The sequence below is a fragment of the Podarcis pityusensis genome (assembly GCF_964106645.2).
Source record: "Podarcis pityusensis genome assembly, chromosome: 8".
Classification (NCBI taxonomy): Eukaryota; Metazoa; Chordata; class Lepidosauria; order Squamata; family Lacertidae; genus Podarcis; species Podarcis pityusensis.
Genome location: NC_138033.1, coordinates 15,761,257 through 15,787,958, shown reverse-complemented (window position 1 = coordinate 15,787,958; position 26,702 = coordinate 15,761,257). Strand labels below are relative to the sequence as shown.

Here is a 26,702-nt window from a genome sequence, read left to right as displayed (position 1 = left end):
GTTTTTGCAGAACAGCACCACCAGGTGGGCTGTACAGCATTGGCCACGCCTGCTGCAAACCTATACAAATTGCCATTTCCCACCTGTACCAGGTGAACACAACCCACTCATCACATGCCAGGGCCTGCCAGGGGACTTGACAACAGCTCCCCCTCTCCTCCCCCCCCCCAATCCCAGGCAGGCAACCACACCACACGGTTTATCAAGCCCCCCGGGGGACGGGGGACTATACGTGACTGATGGGCCGTGTTCTGCTTGGAGAGTTACAAATTAATCTGCGTTAAGCGACCATGAGTACGCGCCGTGGGTTTGTTTAATAAGATTGCCATTTGGAAGGTTAAAGCATGCGGTGCTGTCTAACTAATGAGACACACAGCGAAGTTACATGGTGGGAGGGGGGAAGAGAAGCTGCCTTCTACTAGGTCAGGTGATCCGCCTGCCTATCTCAGAGCTCTGATTGGCCACAACTCCCCAGGATCTCAGGCAAAGAAGGGTCATCACCATCACCTGCCACCTTGATCCTTTTCGCTGAGATTGAATTCGGGGCCTTCTGCAATCATTGCCTGTGCTGCCACACGGACTTTCGAGTGCCAGTCCCATAATTCCTTTTCCTTTTTATTTATTTGCTTAAACAGGAGAATTTGGAGGAGGGCAAAGAAAAAGACGACTGCAGAGCAGACTTTCTCATACTTGGGTCCTTACCACTGGTCCTGGTAGCTAGGGCTGATGGGAGTTGTAGTCCAATGACATCTGGGGACCTGAGTTTGAGAAAGGCGGCTGGAGAGTAATGACTGTCTTGCCAAATGGAAACAAGATCAAGAAGCTCAGCAGCCAGCCCTGATTGGAGAATTGGGATGCATCTCTGATGCAAGCTTATCCCGGTCTTATCATGCAAGATATTGGTTCCCACAGAGAATCCAGGGAACTGCAGGGTGCTGAAGGTTGCTAGGAATTACCTCCCCACTCACAATGGCTTGGACTGTGCCTGCAGTACAACCAATACTGAGTTTGCAGAATGGACAATACCACTTCAGATGGCAGGAGGGGGCATCATGTTTTAATGCTGCCAAAAAGTGGGGGGAAACATCCCTGCAAGTAGAAAACTAGCATATAAAGGGAGCAGGCCAAAGTTAGAACCTTTCTCCCCTCTGTGCCTAGGTCTTTTTTACTCCAAGTATTTTAAAGGGCCTTTTTGTCGTTGTACATGGAGGAGTATACAAACGCACACCCCCTACACCAGCAGTAGTTCAGTCCACATTATTACCACATTCCACCACGTGGGTACACCACGCCAATTTTGCCCTGGGGAGACGGAATGGCTTGTGCCAATAGGTCCTTAAGGAACACAGAAAGCTGCTTATGCCAGGTCAGGCTATTTGGACCCCTAGCAGGAGCTCGGCCTGGTCTGAGGCAGCATCTTTCCCTTCCTCTGCCAACTGATCCTTTCAACTTGGAGATGTAAGTGACTGAGCCTAGGATCTCCCTGTTGCAAAGCCGCTAAGCTGCGATTCCCCCTCCCAAACGTATTGGAGGGATATCGATGTTATGGATCTCTGGCCATGGCCAAGAAATGGGCAGAAGAATGACTTACTGTTTGTCGTCTTTGAACCACTGGAATTCTGCAGGTGGCACAGCCATGGCCTCACAGCGCAGAAGTGCATTCTTTCCCATTGGGATACGGGAGTCCTTTACATCTGTGATGGTTGGAGGGTCTAGGAAGAGACAACAGTTGATGTGGGAGGCATATATTAGTCACGATATGCGGTGTCTTAGCTATTCCTCAACAGATAGTCTCCAGTTGCCAACCTCTAGTAGAGGTGCTTCCCCAAAGAATTCTGGGAACTGTAATTTGTTAAGGGGGAAGGTTCTTAAGAAGGCCCTGTTCCCCTCCCAGAGCTGCAATGCCCAGAGTTCCCTGTGAACAGGGATCGATTGTTGAAGCACTCTTGGAATTGTGGCTCTGTGAGGAGAACAGAGGTCTCCTAACAGCACTCTTAACAATGTACAATTCCCAGAATCCTCTGGGGGAAGTCATGCCGTTGAAAGTGGTAGCATATCGCTGTCAATGTATGGTATGGACGCGGCCCAAGTCAGGCTTGGGGAAAACACAACAGGGGAACATAAAGCTGTACAAGTTCCAAAAGTTCTTCTCTGGTTTGCATAAAAATCTGAGTCAGAGAAGAATTCCCTGCTCCCCTATCATAACTATAATGGTATGGGGTTGCTCATGCGTAAGTTGCCGCCTCTCCTGGCTATGTTGCCTTGTTAAACCTTTCTGTCTGGACAGCCCTTCAATTCGTGGCTGCCTCAGTCGCTAGCAGAATCCGTCAGTGGGCGTTTCTTAAACCTTTTCCAACATAAAAGTTGTTTGACACCCAGTCTCCTCCTACTTTCTCTGCGCGGAAGTCTTCTGCACAGGGAGGGCGTAGGTAGCGGAGGACCAGTGCTCTCCCCGCTGGTGTCCGGTGAAGAGTCTGGGAGCCCTCTCTCCGATTCCTCCATCTGCCCCTCCTTATTCCTGGTGTTGCACTGAATTGCTTCCCCATCTGCTGAGCTGCCTCTCTCCCTGCTGGGCCCTTCTCCAGCATCATTAGAGAGCCTCCCCTCCACCTCTAGCTCCGATGTCAGTTCCCTGACAATAACATTATAGGAAGTTGCCTTATACTGAGTCAGATCATTTGTCCACATGGTTCAGCACTGCCAACACTAACTGACAGAAGGTCTCTAGGCTTTCTTACCCGGAGACGCCAGGGGTTGAATCTGGTTGATGCTCTACCACAGAACGACAGACCTTCCCCTGGCATCTGGATCTGACTTCTTTCCGCAGGGCCTGTAAGACAGAGTTGTTCTGCCTGGCCTTTGGCTTGGAATCAATTTGATTCCCTTCTCTTCTTTCTTTTTTCCTTTCTCCTTCTGTGTTGGGACTCTTATTTGGGGACTTCCCTGGCTTTTTTCTGGCCCATGTAGGACCAGTCTGGATAGTTAGCCTTGGTGAAGACTTGACGTTTATATCCCCCAAAAAGTTTTTGATTGAGTTTCCACTGAAATGAGGTTGCATTTTAATGTTTTAATGTTGTATTTTAATCTTGTTTTTTTTAAGCTGTATTTCAATCAATTGTTTTTATATTTGGTGTTAGCTGCCCTGAGCCCGGTCTTGGCTGGGGAGGGCGGGGTATAAATAAAATTTATTATTATTATTATTATCCCCCAAAAGAAGATGACTTTGGAAGAACCACATCTCCCATAAACCCCTACACCATGGCACAATGTTTGCCTGTGCAAGGGAGTGATAGAGAGGAGGAAGAAAAAAAATCCCCTCTCCTCTTCATGCCATTTTGCTGCTTCTCCCACTATCACAGATTTAAGGGAAGGGAAGGGGGGGGGGAGGACAATGCCAACTGCATAATATGTGCCTTTTCACCTAGTTTCATAAAGGCCTCTGCTAAGAGAGAGAGAGAGAGAGAGAGAGAGAGAGAGAGAGAGAGAGGAAGTGGTGATCCTAAGCCTATGGCTCCAGTGCCCCAGAACTTGCCCCAGCGTTCTTTAGCCTTTCAAGCCTTCGATCCAAGAGCCTGGTCAATATTTATAAAGCCTTTGAGAATCTGGGCTCTGCACATCTTAAAGGCCATCTTTCCCCCCACTGTTTAAAAACGGGCCTCCCTGCCAGCAGCCTGAAGTGCTATAGCCCAGCCTAACAACTCACAACTCCCTATTACTTCATTCCGCCATGTGTGTAAACCAGCCCTGAGCACCCATGTTGCCAAATACGTTGTGAGAATTGGCCAGTGATGTCTCAGAAAGAAGAGGATGATACTTAAACTCCTCCATCCCCTTCCCAGTTCAGGGCTAACAGAAACTTGGAGGTGATTTATATTAGGGACAAGATAGGGTGGGAAAGAGTTAAGCATCCCTCTTCCACTTCTAATTTGGAACCCCCAGCAGTTGAATTATATCTATATGGATCAGGGGACTCATCTGCACACATCATTTAAAATGTTATAAACACGTTATTAAAATGTGATAGCAGGGGGCGCTGCAGAGCAGTGATCCGTTGCCATTGGGAAATTGCATTGAGAGCAATAGGACATTTTTTAAAAATAGCCTTTAATAACGTTTTTACAGATCAGTGTAGATCCAGCCAGGATCTCTTACAAGAGATCCAGTCAATAATCTCATAGGTAATGTGTAGTTTAGCCAGGGGAGGAGTAGAAAAGACCATTATTAAGGGAGCAAAGGGCAGTCCCATGGTACATAAGATGTTAATACCCTGTGATTGAAAGCTGGGGAGGAGATGGGGAAGTGGGAGGCAGTGAAAACACTTGCAGCTCCACGCTCACCTTTGGAGTCATTCCTGCATTCCTGATTCCCAGTTAAGGGCTGGGTCTCAGCTAGGGTTGGAGGAGAAATTCAATTCTGTTTGTATTTCACTGAGAAGTCACCTAAGACCCACTTATCAAACCAAAACACAGCAAGCCTTTGAAATTCACACTTTCCCAAATTTTGTGATGCAGTTCTCCAACTAAACAAGACGTGTAAGTGTAAAGGGAGAACCCTCCCCATAAAACTCCCCATATGCTCCATCACAAAAGTACTCCAGGCAAGTGTATGCACAGCATGTATGCACAACAGTAAAGCATGCATATAAATGCATATAATTGTCAAAATAATATGCAAAAAATGTATTATATTGGGGAAAATCACTTTGTAAAAAATATATATGAAGGAAAAAAATTGTACATGAAAAGTTTTGCATTAGAAATCTGTATTAAACATTCTGACGCATGTTTGTGAGGGTTTTAAAGAAACAAAACCACAAATTACTGCAAAAATGTAGAGGATTACATTTAAACAGCAATAAAACCTGATAACATCTTTGCAAAACTAAGCAGAGTCTGGTACGGTTTCAAATTGGATGTGGGACTGCATGTTGAGATTCCTGCATTGCAGGGGGTTGGATTAGATGTCCCTCAGGGTCCCTTGCAACTCAATGTTATGATAAGATTGGGTTGGGGGGGCAGAGGAAACTTAGAAAAGGGAAATAGACAGATCCGTCCATCCCTAACTTTATAGCTGAAGCTCCATGCCCCAGACATTGCAACCCTTGATCTGGCTGAAGGGGACAGAACTAGGAGGCAAATATGGGGACCACTTACAGTTGACAGTGATGAGGACCCGCTTGCTATCAGGTGTTGAGACTCCGTTCACTGTGATGCACTCGTACTCCCCAGCCTGCTGCCTGTTGATTTCCGTGATTTCCAGGTACTCCCCTTCACTGGTGAAGCCATCTGTTGGGGAGGGAGGAGGGGGGTGGCGGGGAGGGGGTCAGGGCCAGCAGTAGGGAGACAGACACAAACACAGACTTACACACAAGAAAACACATATGACAGCAACACTGTTATCCACACCTCAGACACGCAGGGGCTGCCTCGCACCGGGGCTGTGACAACAGCGCAGGGGGGTGTGGGTTAGAAGGGGGGGGGACAAGCTTGCACAACCGGTGACCTACCAAGCCAAACACATCCCAGCAACTATGGATGGCCTCTCTCCCAGGGGTTTGATAAATGGATGAGCTCCAACCACCCCTGTTCTTGTAGCAAGGCTGGCACCAGGAAGGAGGGGACCTTCAGAGTTCCCACCAGGCGTGCACCCGTCTGACACCAGCACCCCACAACCCAACCCCGGTTGGGATTACAGCAGGCTCCAGTGGCGAACAGCAAGACCATTTTGACATTCAAAGTGTTGGTGCTGACCTTTAAAGCCCTAAACAGCCTCGGTCCTCTATACCCGAAGGAGCATCTCCACCCCCATCGTTAAGCCCGGACACTGAGATCCAGCGCCAAGGGCCTTCTGGCAGTTCCCTCATTGCGAGAAGTGAGGTTACAGGGAATCAGATAGAGGGCCTTCTCGGTAGTGGTGCCCGCCCTGTGGAACACCCTCCCTTCAGCTGTGAAGGAAATAAGCCACTATCTTATCTTTAAAAGTCATCTGAAGGCAGCCCTGTTTAGGGAAGTTTTTAATATTTAATGCTGTATTGTTTTTAACACTCGATTGGGAGCTGCCCAGAGTGGCTGGGGAAACTCAGCCAGATGGGCGGGGTATAAATAAATTATTATTATTATTATTATTATTATTATTATTATTATTATTATTATCATTATTATTATTATTAGGCCACAATGTAGGTGAGGCAGAGGTAAAGGACCCCTGGATGGTTAAGTCCAGTCAAAGGCAACTGTGGGGTCTGTGGCGCTCATTTCGCTTTCAGACTGAGGGAGCCGGTGTTTGTCCTCAGACAGCTTTCCAGGTCATGTGGCCAGCATGATTAAACTGCTTCTGGCGCAACAGAACACTGTGACAGAAGCCAGAGTGCACGGAAACGCCGTTTACCTTCCCACTGCAGTGATACCTATTTATCTACTTGCACTGGCGTGCTTTCGAACTGCTAGTTTGGCAGGAGCTAGGACAGAGCAATGGGAGCTCATCCCATTGTAGGGATTTGATCTGCTGACCTTCTGAAGCTCAGTGGTTTAGACCACAGCACCACCTGCATAAGGCCCCAATGTAGGACCTCACCAGGGCTTTATGGGGACATCAATATGACAGCTTCTGAACTGCCTAACGTGGCCAGCCCCAGAGAGACAAGCAAGCAGGAGGGCAGGTAGGCAGCTACCAGCAATGTCAGGTTCTATCCAAGGATGCTGAGTCCTGCTGCCATTTGTGTTTCCAAGGTCTGCCGCCTATTTTCTGGGAACTGTGTCCCTGGGGAAATCAGTGTTCCCATTTGCCCCTGATTTTATTTTCATCTTCCTGCCTTTGTAGAGATGTTTGGGAATGCCTTTGAAATATGTTTTTATTTATTTATTTATTATTTACATTTATTAGCCAGCTGTTCAACTAGTCCTCTAGGCAATGCACAACATGAATTAAAACGTCAAATCAGATTAAATAACACACGCTTACACACACACACACATCTCTATAAGGGTACAGATAAAATACCGTACCTGAAACCCTACCAAATTAGAGACTAAAATAGGAATCAATATTAGCTTTAAGGTACTGAAAGGCTTTTTAAAAAGTTTAAAAGCCTGGGAGGACACTAGGCATGAGCTAGGGTTTAGAGCAGTTTGTCACCCCTGTGCAGTTCATCAAAACCAGGTGAGGATTTATTCCATCTTCCTGTGAGTCTGTATCTTAGGTTTCCCAGCAAGATTTAATTGCTGCTTGATTCTCCTCACTCCTCGAACACGTTTTAGGCAACTCGTCAAAACTCAAAATAAAATCTTAAAAATCCCAGTATCGTAAGTGTGAAAATCCCACACACCCCACAAGCTATGTGTGCTAAAGCATGGGGAGCAGCTTTGCCTAGGAGGTGGAGCTGTGCTTGCTGATAAACAAATCAAGGCTCTGCACCAAGGAAAAGAAGAAAAGCTGCCTTCTGCAGCTGGAATAATTAAGCACTGCCTTGTACAAGTCATGGGGAGGAGCGAGGGGGGCTATGTTTAGCAGGGGATTAGATTCTCACTCTCTGCCACTGCAATATCTTTTCTGCCACAATTCTGGGTTTTCACTCGCCATGGAAGATACTCTTTCAAGCCCATTCTGCAATTTTAAGGAATGGAAAATTTGTTTGTTTGTTCACTTATTTTAAAAAAAGAAAGAAAGAGGAGGTGCTAATTTCTGTACCCAGTACCAAATTTCACCTGCTTAACAGATATACATGGGTACGAGTTTCATTTATTTGGGTCGAAACCTGCTTTGAGATGTAGGCAATCGTCGGCTCTGATTTTATTTATTTATTTTAGTCATTAGATTTGCATACCACCCTTCATCCGCGGATCTCAAGGCATAAAAATACAAAACAGAAACACAAAAGACATAATAAAAACAATAACCGGAACAAGAAAGCCCATACCCCCTCTCACATTTAAAGAACACAGTTAAAGGGGCATACAATGCTAATCAGCCAAAAGCCTGGTTGAGGAGGAGCGTTTTCACCTGGCACCTAGAACAGTGAAGGTGCTAGGTGGGCCTCCATGGGAGAGTATTTCACAAGTGGGGAGCCACTGCAGAAAAGGCCCTTTCTCATGTTGCCACTCTCTGAAGCTCCCATGGAGGAGGCACAGAAAGAAGGGCCTCAGGTGGTGATTTCAGGGTCTGGGTGGGTTCATATGGTTCTAATCTGTAAACAGGTTTCCTTCTTCCTGCCTTCATTCATTTGCGGAGGAAACCAGTTGCTCAGAGGGGTGAGCAAGTTTCTGCCAGAATAGGGGACAAAGGGGATACCCTCAGCATCCCTCCCCTCTCCAGCCTCCCTTACCTTTCAACTGCCGCCAAGTTACCGTCGGCTCTGGCTTCCCCACTGCTAGGCAGAGCAGATTCACGTTGCTTCCCTCGTTCACGGTCACTGCTGACGAAATGTTCACGATCCGAGCAGGGACTGCAGAGTTTGGGGAGAGGCAGTGAATATCAAGGCACATCTGGCCTCCCAACACTAGGGGGCACTGTCTTCCTTGACACAACCCTAAGGACAGTGCCTCTGAGGTTTTGAACAGCCAGTTGCCCTGTAGTAATTAACAAATAATTGTGTTTGACTGCAAAGCTACACTCTGGTCACTTGACAACCTTACTTAAGAGCATAAGAAAAAGCCAAAGTCCACCAAAGCCAACATTTGCTTCTCACAGTGGCCAACTAGAGGCCATGAGCAGGACTTGAACACAACACTGCTCTCCCCAGTCATGTTTCCCAGCGAGTGGGATCCAAAGGCATTTTTCCTACAACAAACAGAACATAGATAGCATGGCTAGTAACCATTTACAGGCTTGTCTTCAAATTCTCTTCTTACATATTACATTCAGTGGTAATGCCAGGTATAAGCATCACTGAGTACCAGCTGAGCCTCAACTTCCAGTAGGGGGCAAGGGAGGACCTTGGTAATATGGCAAAGGCCAAAAGTTGATGCCAGGTGAGCAAGGTGCTGGGCTTTGGGAAGGAGGCGTGTGGCTGTGGAAGGGTCTCAGAGCCCTCCTGCCTCCTTCCCAAAGCTGGGAAAGCATTAACTAGGCTTTGGGAAGGAGGGAGGAGGAGTCTAGGACCCTGTTCAGAGCCTCACACCTCCTTCCTGAAGCCCAGCACGTCCTAGGCTTTGGGAGGAATGTGGTAAGACACCCTCTTGCCCCCTGGGCCCTGTGTGTAGGAACCAGTCGTGCTGCCCTGAATCTGCTTCTGCTGTTTCTAAGAATCTTTGCCCCTGCTCCTCCCCTTCCTTCTTTGCTGGGACTGTTTGTTCACTTGCCCTCTCCAACCCCCATGAGTTTTGGCAAGTGCAATGAGGAGCTGTGGATACCCTTGGCTCGTCTTGCCCTCTTTCTCCTGCAGACTTGGTCCAGAGGGAGAGGGCAAGCAAATGGGAAGCAGGAACACTGTTGAAAGACTCATTCCCAGAAGGCAACTTGCATAGAGGCACCCATAAAACCTAGAGCTGACACTGATTACGTTCAATGTTCTGTCATGCTCCCTGGAGTCAGCAAGAGTAAGTATTTAGGGTGGGCCCACACAGACAGAGAGACAGTGGAGGCTAGTCCATTGGGATGGTGGGACACTGCCCAGCCAACCCCAGTTTGCTCTTAGCCAGCCTGCACCTGCTTGCCTTACTACCTCTACTCGGTCCCAGGGGTGGCCCTGGCTGTCAGCTTCCTCCTGCTGCTCCTGTCTCAGCGTGGCCCTTGTGGAACTCAGGAGGGAGGAGGATGGGGACATAACTGGAATTAGCAGGCTCTGGCGCCATCTACTGTTGGGCTCCCTGCCTTCCACCCTACCAGTCCCATTGGACACTGGTTAGCATGCAGGGAGATGAAGGTTTGATTTTTGAGCCTTCATATCTGACTTGATGATGCCCCCAGCTGTCTCCCTTTTATTTATTCCACGGAATTTATTGCCATCAACACCACTGTGAAGCCCTGCACTTGGGATTACAGTGAGGGACACATATTCTTTCCCCACCCAACATCACTAAGATTTAGTGGCCAGGGTACAGCAGATGGGGATTCCGCAGGAGAAAATGCAATGTCACTCCGGGCAAGGGGTCAGCAAAGGAGCCTTGCAACCCCCCTCCCCTTCTCCAGGGGTCCTTGCAATACATACTAGTCTTCCTGTCATGATGTCAGCCACTTTGCTTGCCTTTTTTTTTTTTTTGTTATAAATAGCTGTCCCACCCCAGAAACAGCTGCATTTTGAGTGCCTCCTCATCAAATCCTCAGGCTAGTGCTTTCGGGGTTAATTCCCAATAGCTGCTTTCTCTGCCCCAGCGGAAGAGCCCCCGAAAAAGAAATTGCTTTTTTCCTGACTGGGCCTAATGATCCCCATTGTCTGCCCTGATAGGTTGGGGTGACGTAGGCGACGGCGAATGATGGAGGAGCTGAGAACAGCTGTTTCCTGACGCCCAGGCGCCTCGTTCCGGACCGGGGTCCAATCAGCTCCTATTGTACTGGCTTCCCAGCTCCAGCAACCGTGGGAAAAGGGGGGGAGGGCTGGGTGTAATTATGGGGTAGGCTAGTATTGCAGTTGTGGCTTTTGCCAATGCTGCAGAAATCCCACAGGCGGCTGGGAACCAGCGGAGGAGAGGAGTCTCTGTTTGGTTTTGACAGCTGGAGAGAGATTCCAAGTTGTCTCGAGCCAAAGTGCAGCTCTCCTCTGAGATGGAGGGCAGAGTTCTGGGGAGCTAGACCTACACAGTCAGATGCAAAAGATGGCAGGACTTTTGCACCTTTGCTAGTTGGGCAATTTGGAGAAATACTGCTGGAGAAACACCTGGTGCCATCAGGAAAGGATTTTGAATTCTGATTTTTTTTAACCCACCCTGGGGCTGCTGCTGGTAGAGGGTGGGCATGAAATTATAACAGTAACAATAGTAATAGTAATAATAATAGCAATACCGTGCACAATGAGGTACACCTGCGAGGTGTGGGGCTTGTCCTGTGTCTGGAAGGAGCAGGTGTAGAGCCCTTCGTCGTACACGTCCACATGGGTGATCATGATGCTGAACTCCGAGGGGCTGTTGGTCAGCAGCTGCACCCGTGAGTCGATGGACCACTTGTCATTGCCGGCGTACAGGATGTTGGAGCGGTTCAACCACGCCACGCGCGTCACCTGCTGGTCTATGTAGCAGCTGCAGAGAAGGGAGAGGAGTGAAGCAGCAAAGGTGAGCGGCAGAGCGATGGAATGAAAACGGGGCAACAGCAGAAGTAGGGGCAGGGCAGGGCTGGCTCCTATATCGGATTCTGAGGGATGCTGCGATGGACGTAAGAACATCTGGACCAGGTCAAAGATGCATCTCGTCAGCATCCTGTTCTCACAGCGGCCAACCGGAAGTCTATGGGAACCCCACTGCTATCCTTACGCCTCCTCCCATGAACTTCTGATATCCACTGATATTCTAACCCCCCATGAACTTCTCCAATCCCCTTTTAAAACTATTCAAATTGGTGGCCACCCCTAGTTTTCGTCGGAGCGAATTCCGAAGTCTAACTATGTGTCATGTGAAGAAATACTTTATTCCGTCTGTTCCGAATCTTTGAATATTCTGGATGGTTAGGGTCAGGGAGGTCGGTAAGGTAAAGGTAGGCACAAGAGAGTTTCTCCATTCAGTTTCCTCTCAGTGTTTTTTTTTCCCCCACATCAGTTTCCTATTTATTTAAAAAACAAACCAAAAAAGTTCTCATGAAAATTCATCAACGTTTTAGTGTGAATTTCTCCCAGTGTTGCACATTTGTAGGCAATTTGCACGTTTTCACAAAGCTGTTGCTGTTATATTTATTATCATGCACCCCTTCAACAAAATGGTCCCAGAGCGGGTTACAGCAATGTAAAATACACTATTAAAAACAGCTTATCACCAGTCATGCATTTCTGCGTGATGCTTCCCACTAATGTATGCATTTTCAGGCATGCTCTACCCTGATACACATGTATTTTCAGACATGTATTACAGTGGTACCTCAGGTTAAGTACTCAATTCATTCCGGAGGTCCGTTCTTAACCTGAAACTGTTCTTTACCTGAAGCACCACTTTAGCTAATGGGGCCTCCCGCTGCTGCTGTGCCGCCGCGAGACTTCTGATCTCATCCTGAAGCAAAGTTCTTAACCCGAGGTACTATTTCTGGGTTAGCGGAGTCTGTAACCTGAAGCGTACGTAAGCTGAAGTGTATGTAGCCCAAGGTACCACTGTACTTGGCTAGGGAACTTGGCTTGGAAATTCGGAGAAGCGCAAGTTTCAAAGGTTAGGCTGTGCTTCAGTTCATGTACCGTTTCAGAAAGTGTAAACTTAATCGAATCCCACTTCCTTCCAATCCCAGCATTCGCACAATATATCTGCCTCAAAGAGGGACAGATATACAGCACAAGCGGCATTTATTGGCATTTATGCACTCAGGCCCTGTCAAGGGAACACCCATAACCTCAAGGCCCAGGTTGCCTCCATGACCTCAGTCCAGGCAACAGCCGCCATCTTGGGGCCTTGAGAGAACAGGGACCTCAGCACCTGAGCAATATCCTGCTCTGTATATCGCTCGGTTTGTAATCCGAGGGAAAGCTGGGCCCTTTTCCGCCTCTGTAGCACACAGCTGAGCAGAATTTATTACGCAGCATTGTAACATGTGAGGGAGAAGTGTGGTGGAGAGGGAGGAGAGAATGAAAGTACTCCTGAGTTTTCCTCACAGATTGCCGAGGCCTTTGGCGCTCTCTCGTTCTCTCCCTCTCTCTTTCCCTCTCTCCCAAGCCCTTTGAAGTCCAAAAGCCCATGTTATTACAGCTCTCTCTCTCACACTCTCTCTTTTTATCAAGCCCTAAAAACTTGAACACCTTCCAAACTGTGGATTTACAGAAAAAATGAGTGTTGGGGAGAGGGAGGGGGGGAACATTAAAATATCCCAGACTTTGCGAACTCAGCTGCTGAATTTAAATCCTGCACGGGCACATTCAAAAGCAACCCTTGCCTTGCAAATGGGCTTAGGGTGTTCTTGGTGCAGCCACCCTCTCCGAGGCCCTGGCATCTGCCTGCCCACCCCCTTGGCATCTTGCTACTATTCCTGCCACTTCATTTCTCCTCTCTCCCTCTCCCTTCCCCTCTCTCTCCTGCCCCCCCTTGCCCTGTGGCTCCCGGCCTCGAGATTTAATTATCGGAGTGCTTTTTCTCTCGCCTTCAAGGCGAGTGGGCGCTAAGTAATCCCGTTTCTTGGTCCCTGACAGCTGTCAGGCACAGATTGGACAAGTCTTCCAAAGATAACTGGGGAAAAGCTGGTGTGGGGAGGGGGAGGACTTTGTGTTTCCCCCTTGAATTTGCAGCTGACCCTGATATTTTATATAGATGCTATTCCTCCACACACCCTGCCCTGCCCCTCACATTCTGCCACAGACCCAGAGCTGAGATATCTGCTAGTGGCATCTTGCCACACAATGCCTGGTGAAAACAAAAAAATTCCTTCCAGTAGCACCTTAAAGACCAACTAAGTTAGTTCTTGGTATGAGCTTTCGTGTGCAAGCACACTTCTTCAGGGTGTACCTGAAGAAGTGTGCTTGCACACGAAAGCTCATACCAAGAACTAACTTAGTTGGTCTTTGAGGTGCTACTGGAAGGAATTTTTTTGTTTTGACTATGGCAGACCAACACGGCTACCTATCTGTAAATGCCTGGTGAAAGTGTCTGGGAGAAGGTCAGAAACCTGGGACAGAAAGAGCCAAATCTACAATATACCTGGTTATTTTTCCTGATTTTTTTAAAGGAAAGCTTTAAGGAAAGCAAAATATTGGTTGGTTGGTTGGTTGGTAGGTGGGTGGTGGGTAGGGCCTGCTTAACCCTTTCCTCCTGCCAGCCATTGGGAGGTAGGACCATGTAAAAAATATACAGAATGGCAGAAAGCTATTGTAACAGAAATTGGGATCACCCAATAAGTCTGATGGGCATTAGCTCTGGGACTGGCAAAAAGGAAGTGGTTCCTTCTTTTCAGAAGGTGGGATTAATGGGTGGAACTCACTGCTACACTGCTTTGGGGGATCCGATCCCTCTCACGGTAGCAGCCAAGAAACAGAAAAGCAATAAAAGTTCCTACCATGTCATTTATTAATATTCACAGGGAGAGATGAAGGAATGCAGTCTTCTCTAAATAATGGCGTTGCTCCAAGTAAAGTCCCCCCCCCCCATATCTCCTATTCTACATCACCCCTGTGTCGGCTAATCTGACCCTTCTGCCTCTGAGATCTTTGTTCTACTACCCTCAATGCATGCTGCGTCCTGGGTGGGGTGGGTGGATTAGGAATGCTTTCCAAAGACACCGAGTCTGTCAGTTGTCTCTCCCCGGTGCTTCTTCTTCCTGCTGTTCCTCTTCCAATATTCCCCAGCTTCTCCCCCTGCAGCCTCTGAACTGTGCTCTTCTGCAAACCACTGTTCTGAATCTATACTGGCGCCCCCACCATTCCTCCTCAGTCCAGTCCCTGACACAATAAGTGTTGTGATGGCAGCTAGGGGAGAGAGGATTAAAACCACAAAAAGAGCCTTGCTGGATCAGACCAAAGCTCCATCTGATCCAACACCCTAATCCCACAGTGGCAAACCAGCACCCTAATAGCAGGACATGAGCTCAAATGCTCTCTCCAGCACACAGTACTCAGGGTTGCCTTCTGCTTCTAATGCAGCAGGGAATATATTGCATAGGCTCCATGCCTAGTTGCCACTGAAGGCTGTTTTCCTCTGTGAGCTTGTCTGGTTGCCCTTTGAAAATCACCATCTTTTTAAAAGGTGGTGGTAGACGACAGGCATACCAGTAGCCACCAGCCAGGATCTTAAAACCTCCATGCAGAGCTGCAGTATATCTCAGCATCCAAGGAGGCAGCATAGAAAGGCATCGCTTCCATGGCCATTGTGGGAAAGAGAGAGCGCTAGACTATGTGGATCTCTGCTCCAGCTCTGCCAAAATTCCTCCATGGAGACAGGGTACTGGGTGGGGGTGACCAGCCCCTGGGAGCTAACAAAAGACGTAGGCTCTGTACTGCAGCTCGCTTAGTATTCCTGCCAAGCAAGTCAGCCAGCGAGGGAGGGAGGGAGGGAGGGAGGGCTCCTTTCCACCTCCTCCCCCTTCTATTCTGCAGAGAGAGAGAGCAGGAGGGAGAGGTCTTGGGAAGTAGGTCAAAGCCTCTGCTGATTCAGGCTGGTGGGAACCCGGCACACTGCAGGCTGTTTGGAGTGGGGGGCTGGCGGGTGGGGGGAGGAGGAAGGGGGGGAATGGCAGAGAGATGATCTCCGCATGCTGACTCACAACTTCCAGCTGGGCGTGTGTGGAGGGGGCTGGATGCAGAAGAGGGTACATGGGGAGGGGGGCTCTCCCTGCTCTCCCGCCCCATGTTGTAGACCCACGTTCCCTCAAAGAGCATCCTGGTTGCTTTGATGTCTATTGAGCGAACAAAGCAATTTATATTTTAAAAAGAGCAGGAGAAGAACAAAAGACGAACACGGCCGGATCAGGCCACGGGGCCCGTCTAGGCTAGCATCCTGTTCTCACAGTGACCAGCCAGATGTCCGTGGGAAACCAGCAAGCAGGATTTGAGCACGGGAGGACTCTGCCCTCCCGTTGCTTCCAGCAACCAGTATTCTTCATCATCATCATCATCATCATCATCATCATCATCATCATAATTTATTTATACCCCAACTATCTGGCTGGACTTCCCCAGCCACTCTGGGCAGCTTCCAACACATTAAAATACAGTAATGCATCAAACACTAAAAGCTTCCCTAAACAGGGCTGCCTCCAGATATCTTCTAAAAGTCTGGTAGTTGTTGTTCTCTTTGACATCTGGTGGGAGGGTGTTCCACAGGGTGGGTGCCACTACCGAGAAGGCCCTCTGCCTGGTTCCCTGTAACTTGGCTTCTCGCAGTGAGGGAACCGCCAGAAGGCCCTCGGCGCTGGACCTCAGTGTCTGGCAGAAGCATTGCTGCCTTCAGCTGTGGAGCCAGAGATTAGCCCTCGTGCTGTCCCTGCCCTCCAGCATTCCTCAGATGAAAATGGGGGTGCTGTCCTGGGCTTTGAGGCACACCTTCTTCTCCTCATGCTCCATATGGCTCTGTCCTGTGTCCATCTCCACCTCCAGCACAGCCACTTTCTCCCGCAGTTCCACCACCTTAGTGCCAGGTGGTCACAGGAGTTTGCCATCCTTCCACAGCCCGCCGCTGCCCCTCCTCCTCCTCAGAGACCGGAGCAGGGACACAGATGCAGCGGCTTTGTGGACAAGCCCCACCCTCTTCGCTCCACAACCCACAGCTTTCTTTATGGGAGACTGACTGACCAAGAAGCAGGGAAATGGTGAAAGATTTTCTTAGGGGCATTCAAGTGACCCATATCTCGTTTTCATTTTTAAAAAAACAGGAAGTGACGCCATATTGAGTTGGGGAAATGGAGCGCGAGGCCTAGATCTAAGAAATGTGTTAGTGGGGCGCACGGATCTGAACTTCCAGTAACACGGTGAAATACTGCATTCAAGGGAAGGTCCCTTGGGAATTCAGGACTTGGCATGACCAAGTGAGAAGCAGTGATGGCTTAAGGTTTTTTGTGACAGTCCCGGCATTTTCAGGGAAGTTGGAGAATATGTTTGTCTAGTCCTCTTTTAAAGCCATCTAGATTGGTGACCATCACACACACACACACACACACACAGAGAGAGAGAGAGAGAGAGAGAGAGAGATTTATCGCCAACCACTTGCTTCGCATTTGTGATAGGGGAGAAATTTGATTTTCTTTGCATTGGAACAAGAAACTACCAAGCTCTCACTTTTTGAACTAGCATGCAAGCCAGTCATTCATACCCCTCCAGTGTGGTTCTCCCTCTAATGTGCCAAAAAGAGAGAGCATGTATTGGTGAAAATATGCAGAAAAATGTATGTTAGTACACACACACACACACACCTGTTATATAGGGGAAAGTTTCTGGCAAAATGTGATTATTCATCAAAACGTCATACAAACATATGTATATTAGTAGAAATTTGCACTAAAACATTGACAATTTTTCACGAGGCTTCCTTTGTTACACCAACAACTCACAAATGGCTGCAGAAATGTGAGAAACATGATCCCAACATGGGGAAAACAAGAAACCAAAATTAACAGGCACATCCATCCCTATTTCACACCAGGCATAATTTCATACACTTCTATCATGTTCCCCTTTTCTCCCTGTCAAGGTCAATTGCCTTAAGGTATATTAACGCTCAGCTCTGATTGAGCTCAATTTTGGGGAAATAAGCATAAAGGAGGGGAGGGTTCTGCTCTCCTAGTGTGCATCTCTCTTGTGATTTTAAAATGGAACCCTTGCTCCTCGTCTAAATGTTTTTAAAGGCATGGAACTGCTCCTGCCATGTCCAGTCCGGGCATTTCCAGGTTGGAGGGGGGGGGGGCTTCAGCAGAATGGCTTTTGATGGGACATCCTGGTGCTGGGTCTGGCGGGAGCTGGAGTACCAACAATGCTTAGAGGACCACATTAGCCACTCTGGGATTGCAAGTTGTGAATATCTTGCCTGAGCCAGCGGTTGGTGATGAGATGCCTGCAGGAAGAAGTGGCAATGAGAAGTGTAAGCCTATCCATACCAGTGAGATCCTATTGTGCCTGTGGGTATGGCATTGTGACACCAAAATAATAATAATAATAATAATAATAATAATAATAATAATAATAATATATTATTTATACTCGTCCCATCTGGCTGGGTTTCTAACAGAATATTTAAAATACGATAAAACAACAAACAGTAAAAATTTCCCTAAACAGGGCTGCCTTCAGATGTCTTCTAAAAGTCAGCTGGTTGTTTATTTCCTTGACATCTGATGAGAGGGCGTTCCACAGGGTGGGTGCCACTACCGAGAAGGCCCTCTGCCTGGATCCCTGTAACCTCACTTCTCGCAATGAGGGAACTGCCAGAAGGTCCTTGGAGCTGGATCTCAGTGTCTGGGCTGAACGATGGGGGTGGAGACGCTCCTTCAGGTATACTGGGCTGAGGCCGTTTAGAGCTTTAAAGGTCAGTGCCAACACTTTGAATTTTGCTCGGAAACATACTGGGAGCCAATGTAGGTCTTTCAGGACCAGTGTTATGTGGTCTCAGCAGCCACTCCCAGTCACCAGTCTAGCTGCCGCATTGTGGATTAGTTGTAGTTTCCGGGTCACCTTCAAAGGTAGCCCCACGTAGAGCGCACTGCAGTAGTCCAAGCAGGAGATAACTAGAGCATGCACCACTCTGGCAAGACAGTCCATGGACAGGTAGGGTCTCAGCCTGCATACCAGATGGAGCTGGTAGACAGCTGCCCTGGACACAGAATTGACCTGTGCCTCCATGGACAGCTGTGAGCCCAAAATGACTCCCAGGCTGTGCACCTGGTCCTTCAGGGGCACAGTTACCCCATTCAGGACCGGGGAGTCCCCCACACCCGTCTGCCCCCTGTCCCCCCAAAACAGTACTTCTGTCTTGTCAGGATTCAACCTCAATCTGTTAGCCGCCATCCATCCTCCAACCACCTCCAGACGCTCACACAGGACCTTCACCGCCTTCACTGGTTCCGATTTGAAAGAGAGGTAGAGCTGGGTATCATCCACATACTGATGAACACCCAGCCCAAACCCAAATGTTCAGCCCAAAACATGAGGTGCTAAGGTACTTGGGAAGAGCTGTAGCTCAGTAGTAGAGCATGTGCGCTGCAAGCAGAAGGTTTCAGGTTCAATCCCTGACAGCTCCAGGTAGGGCTGGGAGACAACCCTGCCTGATACCTTGCAGAGCTGCTGCTGGTCAGTGCTGGTCAGTGCTGTGCTAGATGGGGCCAGTGGTCTGACACAAGATAAGGCAGCTTCCTATGTTTCGAGGGCTAATTGGTCACATCATAATACAAAAACCATCCAGCGAGCGCAAGAAATGATGGCCACATCTGGAACTGGCACTGAGTCTGCTCCACTCAGACCCATTAGTGCATGGAACACCAAAGAAGAGAAAGAGCAACGAGGAAGAAACAAGCAGAGGTCCTTTGTGCTGGGAACAAGAGGTCATCATAGGGCCAGATGGAACCCTATAATGCAGCCACGTGAAACCTGGGCTTGTGGCTGCTTCCCCCATAAAAAGAGGATAATCTCTGGCAGCCAGCGGTCGCTGAGAGCTGCAGTTGTTCTCTTCTTGAAAGTCAGGTGGGCATGTGTTCCAAACAACCTGTGAGATGCACTAATGGCTGTCCCTGAGCATGTGCAGAGTATCTTCCCTCCTCTACTACAGCTCTTGTGATGTAGGACAGCATGAGGTCTAGTCAATCTGGCTGCAGCCCACAGCATCTCACTTATGCAACTAACCAGCACTCTCCCCCCTAAGCATGTGCAGAGTGGAGAAAACCAAGGCTTGCTGTCAGTGCTTGCTCAGAGAGGGAGAAACGGGGTCTCAATGCATCTCTTTGCGATGTGGGGTGGAAGAAGCTTCTCCAGCTTCCTTTCTGCGTGCTAGGTTGCTGTAAAAGCAAGGGCAGTTAAAACCCTGGCACCAAGCATCCCTGCACATGTTTTTATATAACTGCACTTAATTTTGGAACGCAGAATTTCACATAATTCTGTGCTATTGATATGGTTGAAAGATGCAAGGTGTGCTCTCCCGCACATTTTTGGGTGCCATGCTGCCCCGCAAGATCACGGCCCCCCCAAAATGGGATGTTCCGATTTAAACAGGACAGTTGAGGGGTATGATCCTGATGTGGGGGTAATGGAATTCCCTCAGAATACAGGGAAGGAAGGCTCTCCTATGGGGGCCTACTGGGAAGGGTTGTCCCTCAGTGACAGAGCACCTGTTCTGTTTGCAGGTCCCAAGTTCAGTCCCCAATGTTAGGGCTGGGAGAACTCTGGAGGGCTGCTGCCAGCCAGTTACAGGCAACACTGCTTTTGGTGGTCTCTTGCACTGACCCAGTACAAGGCAGCTTCCCTATGTCCTCTTGCTTCAAAACAATGCAGAAGTATTCGTACCAAGGCCTGGTGAATTTATGCCGCATTTGACAGAGTTATTAGCCATCCCGAAAGTCACCGCCGGCTGCTATTAACGCGTTATGAGAAGGTAATTGTGCGTTGTGCCATGAGGTGGGGGGAGGGGGAGAGGGCATATTTTATTTAAATACTGTCAAGATGTTGCGATGAAACTTTAATAGGCAGGGAGAGCTAAATGATTGAACTGCGGGACGAAACCTGCTCTGGGTTCAGACATCAACGGAAGGGGGAGCGGGAGAGCAGGGTCAGGGAAAGGTCCCGCTCTCTGCTGGAGCAAAGGCTGTAGATGAAAGATGGCTGCATCACCAGAGAGTGTGCTTCTGTTTTGCTCTGCTTGGAAGGAGCCACTCTTCCCTTACATGGGAGGTCTGTGATGGTTGGTGGTCCCTGGGCCCAGCAGGCCCAGCACAAGACCTGTGTACGGTGGCCCGCTAGGTGCTTACATTTGCTAATCCCCATTTCTCCTTTTACCTCAGGGCAATTGAATAAAGAAAGCCAACATGTGGGCAGCAGGTAGCTGCCCCCACAAATCTTAAGGTAAAGGGACCCCTGACCATTAGGTCCAGTCGTGACCGACTCTGGGGTTGCAGCGCTTATCTCGCTTTATTGGCCGAGGGAGCCGGCGTACAGCATCTGGGTCATGTGGCCAGCATGACTAAGCCGCTTCTGGAGAACCAGAGCAGCGCATGGAAACGCCGTTTACCTTCCCGCCGGAGCGGTACCTATTTATCTACTTGCACTTTGCGGTGCTTTTGAACTGCTAGGTTGGCAGGAGCAGGGACCGAGCAACAGGAGCTCACCCCGTTGTGAGGATTCGAACCGCCGACCTTCTGATCGGCAAGTCGTAGGCTTTGTGGTTTAACCCACAGGGCTCCAAATCCCCTGGGCTGGGAGGAAAGGCCACAGCTCAGTTGGGAAAGCACCTGCAGAGGGTCCCAGCTTCATTCTCTGGCATCTCCAGGTATTGCTGAGAATATCCCCCACCTGGAAACCTGGAGAGCCAGTCAGCATAGCAGTGGAGACCAAACCCACTGCCCCAACGATCTCAGTCTGCCCCCAGCTAGCCCTCACTTGTCTGCCTTCCTACAGTCTGTGGAATGGCTCTGCTTGTCTTCTTCTTCTTCCTTCTTAGACGCTGTGTTGCCTCCTCCAGCAGGGAGGAGGGTGGGGACGAAAGTGGAATTAGTTGGCTCTGCCTGCCATTCACTTTGGCGCCACCTGCTGTTGGCCTCCTTGCCTTCTGCCCTACCAGCAGCAGTGGGCACTGCAATGTAGGGAACGTGAAGCTAGATGGGCCAACGGGTCTGACTCCCTGTGTTCCTATCAGCCAAAGCTAGTGCGACCAGTGTTCAAAAAGGATGGGAGCTGTAGCACAACAACATCTGGAAATCCACAGGCTCCCTATTCGCAAAGACAGAGGTGTGGGGTTGAGTGGGGGCTGTCATGGAAGGTCTAGTAAGTTTAGAACAGGAGAAAGATATGAGTCCATACAGCTTGAGAAACTACAGCAGCCTTCCTCAACCGGAAGAGGTTTTGGACTATAAATCCCATGTGCTAGCAGGACTCTACTGGCTAGGTTGGATGGGAGTTGAAGTCCAAAACCTCTGAAGACCACTAGGTTGTGGAAGGCTTTGGTCTGGTCCATGGTAATAAATTAATGGGGAGGGCTCATCACTCTCTCAGCCACCCATACACACACACACACACACACACACAATGGTACCTCAGGTTACATACGCTTCAGGTTACAGACTCCGCTAACCCAGAAATAGTACCTCGGGTTAAGAACTTTGCTTCAGAATGAGAACAGAAATCATGCTCCGGCAGCGCGGCAGCAGCAGGAGGCCCCATTAGCTAAAGTGGTGCTTCAGGTTAAGAACAGTTTCAGGTTAAGAACGGACCTCCGGAATGAATTAAGTACTTAACCTGAGGTACCACTGTATATACACACACACACACATACAAATACGCACTCCTCGGTCAGAGGGAGAAACTCACCTTAGTGTTGCATTGTCCCCTTGACAAACTGTGTAATTGTCAGCTGGCTGGTTAAAATCAGCACCCCGAACCAGCAGTCCTGCACAGTGAAAGACACAGAGAGAAGTTGCTGTTAGAGTGCGGCTGAGGGATTGCCATGCTGAGTGATCCAGGGATGGCAAAACAAGCAACACCTCTTTTAGGAGTGGAGCTTTTAAAGTTGTTATAAGGCCGAAACCTCTTGTCGATGTAGAAACAGGCAAGTTTTCTGAGCTTTCCCATTCTTATTATCATCCTGTAAGAATTCTGCCTGAAGAAGAGTTCTGTATAACCTAGAAGTGACGCAGCCCTGCATCAACAGAGGATGATGTTCACAAAATGATTTATGATTAGATATCACTCGGCTGTCAATATATTGAGCTGCTCTGAACTAGGAACGGTTGACTACATCAGTTTCCAGTTCTCTCGGTTTCTTGTTTTTTTTTCCAAATCTTAAATTTGGCTCTCCACATTTCCACATCAGTTTGTGATTTATTTATTTTTAAGTTCCCATGAAAATTCACCAGCGTTTTAGCACACATTTCTACTAATACACACATTTTTGCGAAGTGATTTCCCACAACAAAACGTGTTCTTGTATTTATTTTCACTGCACTAAACATACTTTACCCTCGCCCATGCATTTATGTACACACAGCTTGTCTGGGTAGCTGGACTGCAAAATTCAGAGTGCTGTGCAAATTTTGAAAGATGGCTTGTATCAGCTTCAGAAAGTGACAATTAGGCAAGTTCACCTTTAAATGTAAAAGCAGTTGAATGTCTCCCCCATTCGCCCTTTGAGCTAGCCACTCTATTTTGGGGTACAATAGTAGAAAGCAACACTGCAGCTTGTTTACTTTCTAGGGATATTCACATGGCAATCTCACAGTCCCACCCTGGAGTCAGCACTGATGAGGAACAGAGTATGCAACCCTACTGATTCTCCCAAACCATTGCCTACAGCAGACATAGGCAAACTCCAGCCCTCCAGATGTTTGGGACTACAACTCCCATCATCCCTGATCACTGGTCATGTTAGCTAGGGATGATGGGAATTGTAGTCCCAAACATCTGGAGGGCCGGAGTTTGCCTATGCCTGGCCTACAGTATAGCACCCACAGGCAGGTCAAGAGACCTTTTTTAGTTAAAGGAACCTTTTTTGGCTCTCTTTTTCCCCCTTCAGCACTGCAATGGTTTTACTGCACACACACACATCATGCAAGCCCCTCACCTGCAGTTTGAAGTGGCACAGGCTAGGAATAGCATTGCCACATGATCTGCTTTTTGTGTAAACTAACTGTAAATCACCTTTCCCATTCATTTACATCTCCTTGGGGTATTAATGACTCATTAGCATTGCTGTAGTTCTCTTTGAGGTATCATTGACTGAACAGCACTTAAGTGTGTTGAAGTGCACGGTGTGATTTCTTCTTTACCTGACAGCAGATGCAAGCATTGCATCGCTTATCCGCACTGTCAATGACGCTTCTGCTTAAAGCGACAACAACCTTGACGATTCCTTCCCCTGCTCTGGCCCCAAACACAAACACACAAATATGAAGACAAGTGTCAGAAGAAGTCCATTTGGTCCTGACTCATAAGGTCCCCTTTCTCCAAACATTGTGCTTCTCTAAAACAAAAGAAAGAGAGGCAGAAAACAGAGTGCAGCAGCTCTCTGCCCACCTGCAATTCCCAGCAACTTGTCTTTGAATGCACACTCTGCCTCTGAACATTGAGGTTCCATTTAGATAGAGTGACTGCTGGATTTCATAGCCACCTTCACCTGGATCTGACTTGTGAGATTCCACCTGTGCGAGGCAACTACTGACTGACTATATGGCAACCACCAAGGACACTGGAGTGCCAGCTATTATCAGGGCTGTTAAGAGAACATTTGTGAAACAATCTGACTCACGGTACAAGCTTCCCTTCTCTTCTGAATTGGGGTGGAAGGTGCATGTGCATACATAGCCTAGATTGCCCGAGGGCTCATCAACGGGGATGCCTCATCAAATGTGCCTCAGTTTTCTTTCCCTGTCAAAAATCCACTGACTCTCTTTCTCCCTCTCCCAGTGATCTAAGGTCAGGAGGCTTAGAGGCTGGGCTGACAATAGCTGGAGAAAGGTTCCAAGAGACAAGTCCGTAGATCCTGAATGTCATGATGTGCAGCCTGGTCATTAACAGGTTCTGATGCTGCCGAGTTAGGAATGTCATGAGTCAGATGCCTGGCTTGACTCTATTTGAGGGGGCTGGATGTGCTGTTGTTGAAGCACAATGGTCCCTCGGGATGCCCAGACCCAGATTGTTTGTCATCACAAGCTTGCGATTTGAAAGCAAGCCCAGGATTTCAAAACATGCAAAGGTTGGGCAGCAGTAGTAGAGATAAACTGCACCATTTGTCATTTCCAAAGTCTGGCTCGCCCACGGCAATTCATCACTTGATATGATGACTGCTGCCATCAGGAGGCGGTGCTGTCATCAGGGCAAGAATTTGGGGCAGAAGTCAACAGAAGGAGCAGGAGAACACACAAACGCACACTAAAAAAACAGATCAAGGCATAGCTTCTCACATGCCGAAGTAGCTGAAGTCAATACACATCCCAATCTAAAGTAGCCCAGGAACTATGGGCCAGAGTCTAAAATTATCTCCCTGCACTGCTGCTCAAAGGGATGAATAATTAAGGTGAAAACCCACAGAGAGACTAAAAAGAGAGGGAGTGAGCTTCCAGGCTGCCGCTATTTTGGGGTGGGGTTCAACCACATACCAGCAAATTCAGGTTGCAAAGTTATAGGCTAGCTGGGAGCTCTTGCACAGCATAACTGCTTCTCCAGAAGATCAGACATTTTTTGCAACAGGGAAAGGGAAGGGAAAATTCACTGGGAATGCAACTGGGAATTTTGCACCCCTGCAAACAAATCAGGCCAAATGCCCGTTGATTAGCTAACTTCGTTTAATCTCCCTGGATAAAATGACCAGGACGCATGTTCAATAAGCAGGTCATCTAGAAGCATCCAGATAGAGGGGGAGGTGTACGTCAAGGCTCAGAAAGCCACATCCTCTGATTTGGAAGGCCTTGAAAGAAGGCGGGGCTAGCAAACTGGGGGGGAACCCAGAAAGGAGCACTCCGTGCTGCAACATTTGGTTGCGGCTCCCACTTGCCTGCTCTGCTACAAAGCTATGGACCCTTCTCTTTTGGAAGGCTTCTCTTTTCTTGACTTCCCGAGACAATGACAATTTTATACCCCTCCAGTGCTGCAGCTAGAGTGAGAAGCCCTCTGTTGACTCCAGGTTGCAGCTGCTCCCCTTCCATGGGAAACGGGAAATCAACCAGCCCTGTGACATTTTGCACATCCAAAGAAGGCTGATTGCTGAAGAATTGATGCTTTGGAATTATGGTGTTGGAGGAGACTCTTGAGAGTCCCATGGACTGCAAGAAGATCAAACCTATCCTGAACCTATTCTGAAGGAAATCAGCCCTCAGTGCTTACTGAAGGACAAATCATGACGCTGAGGCTCCAATACTTTGGCCTCCTCATGAGAAGAGAAGACTCCCTGGAAAAGACCCTGATGTTGGGAAAGATGGAGGGCACAAGGAGAAGGGGACGACAGAGGACGAGATGGTTGGACAGTGTTCTCGAAGCTACCAGCATGAGTTTGACCAAACTGCGGGAGGCAGTGGAAGACAGGAGTGCCTGGCGTGCTCTGGTCCACGGGATCACAAAGAGTCGGACACGACTAAACGACTAAACAACAACAACAAGCTCCAGGCACTGAAAACAAGGCCTGAAGCTCAGCCCTGGCCTTAGAGCACTGAGGCATTGCTCCTATCTGAGATACCCAGTCACTATGCCCACCCTGCCCACATTTATAAATGGGGTCCAGGTTGTGATTGACAGGCATCAGCATCTGGGAGAGATCCGAGGGTCAAAGCTTAGTCAGCAGCCACGCAGCAGGGGACCCGACCAGCATCGTTTTTATTATGGATTTATTTATTTATGTCCTCCAAGTGATTTCCTTCCACTGCCTAGCACAGCGCAGGTCATTCAATGGTGTCACCAGCATTTGGGGGCATCTGCTGCAAAGATTGGAGCCAGGGAAAGAGGTGGAGGGATTTGGACAGAGTCAGCCCCCTATCCTCTGCCCTATGCATGAGATTGCACCCTTTTGGTCCTATTCATGGTTAATGATGCCTCTTCACTAGAGCTATTAAAAAGTGTGTGTGTGTGTGTGTGTGAGAGAGAGAGAGAGAGAGAGAGAGAGAGAGAGAGAGAGAGAGAGAGAGATTTTCAAGCAAATTCTTCTCGCCCTATACTGGCCTGCAAAAAATCCGAATCTCTCTCTGCTCCTAATTTGCCATCAGTCATGGGCTACCTGTTACATTCTCTCATAGCTATCTTTTTGTCCACAGGCTTCAAATATCAAGGACTAGCAGCTGCTCACCAAATACCAGCAAAAACACTCGCTGTTGTGATGGACCGGTGTAGTAAAGAGAGAATCTGCATATACTAAGGACTCAGGCTGGGTTTGCATGCTCCCAACACGCAGTGCATTTTTGGTAGCTCAGCACACAGAGGAGTTGCATATACCCCAACATGGTGGGAACCCTGTAAGTGTAGGTCAGACAACTCAGATTTGGGG

The 26,702-nt window shown here is 48.5% G+C and overlaps 1 protein-coding gene across 1 annotated transcript in view; it reads right to left on the bottom strand.

The window, feature by feature from the left end:
* Window positions 1-26,702, bottom strand: part of LOC308484252 (igLON family member 5-like) — a gene marked incomplete at its 5' end in the record, with an annotated part of 130,060 nt that overhangs the window by 5,841 nt on the left and 97,517 nt on the right. Inside the window, 5 exon segments of the mRNA XM_081019032.1 lie at window positions 1,592-1,712; window positions 5,154-5,285; window positions 8,321-8,440; window positions 10,936-11,168; window positions 22,046-22,124. Coding sequence (XP_080875158.1) covers window positions 1,592-1,712; window positions 5,154-5,285; window positions 8,321-8,440; window positions 10,936-11,168; window positions 22,046-22,124 — 685 coding nt within the window.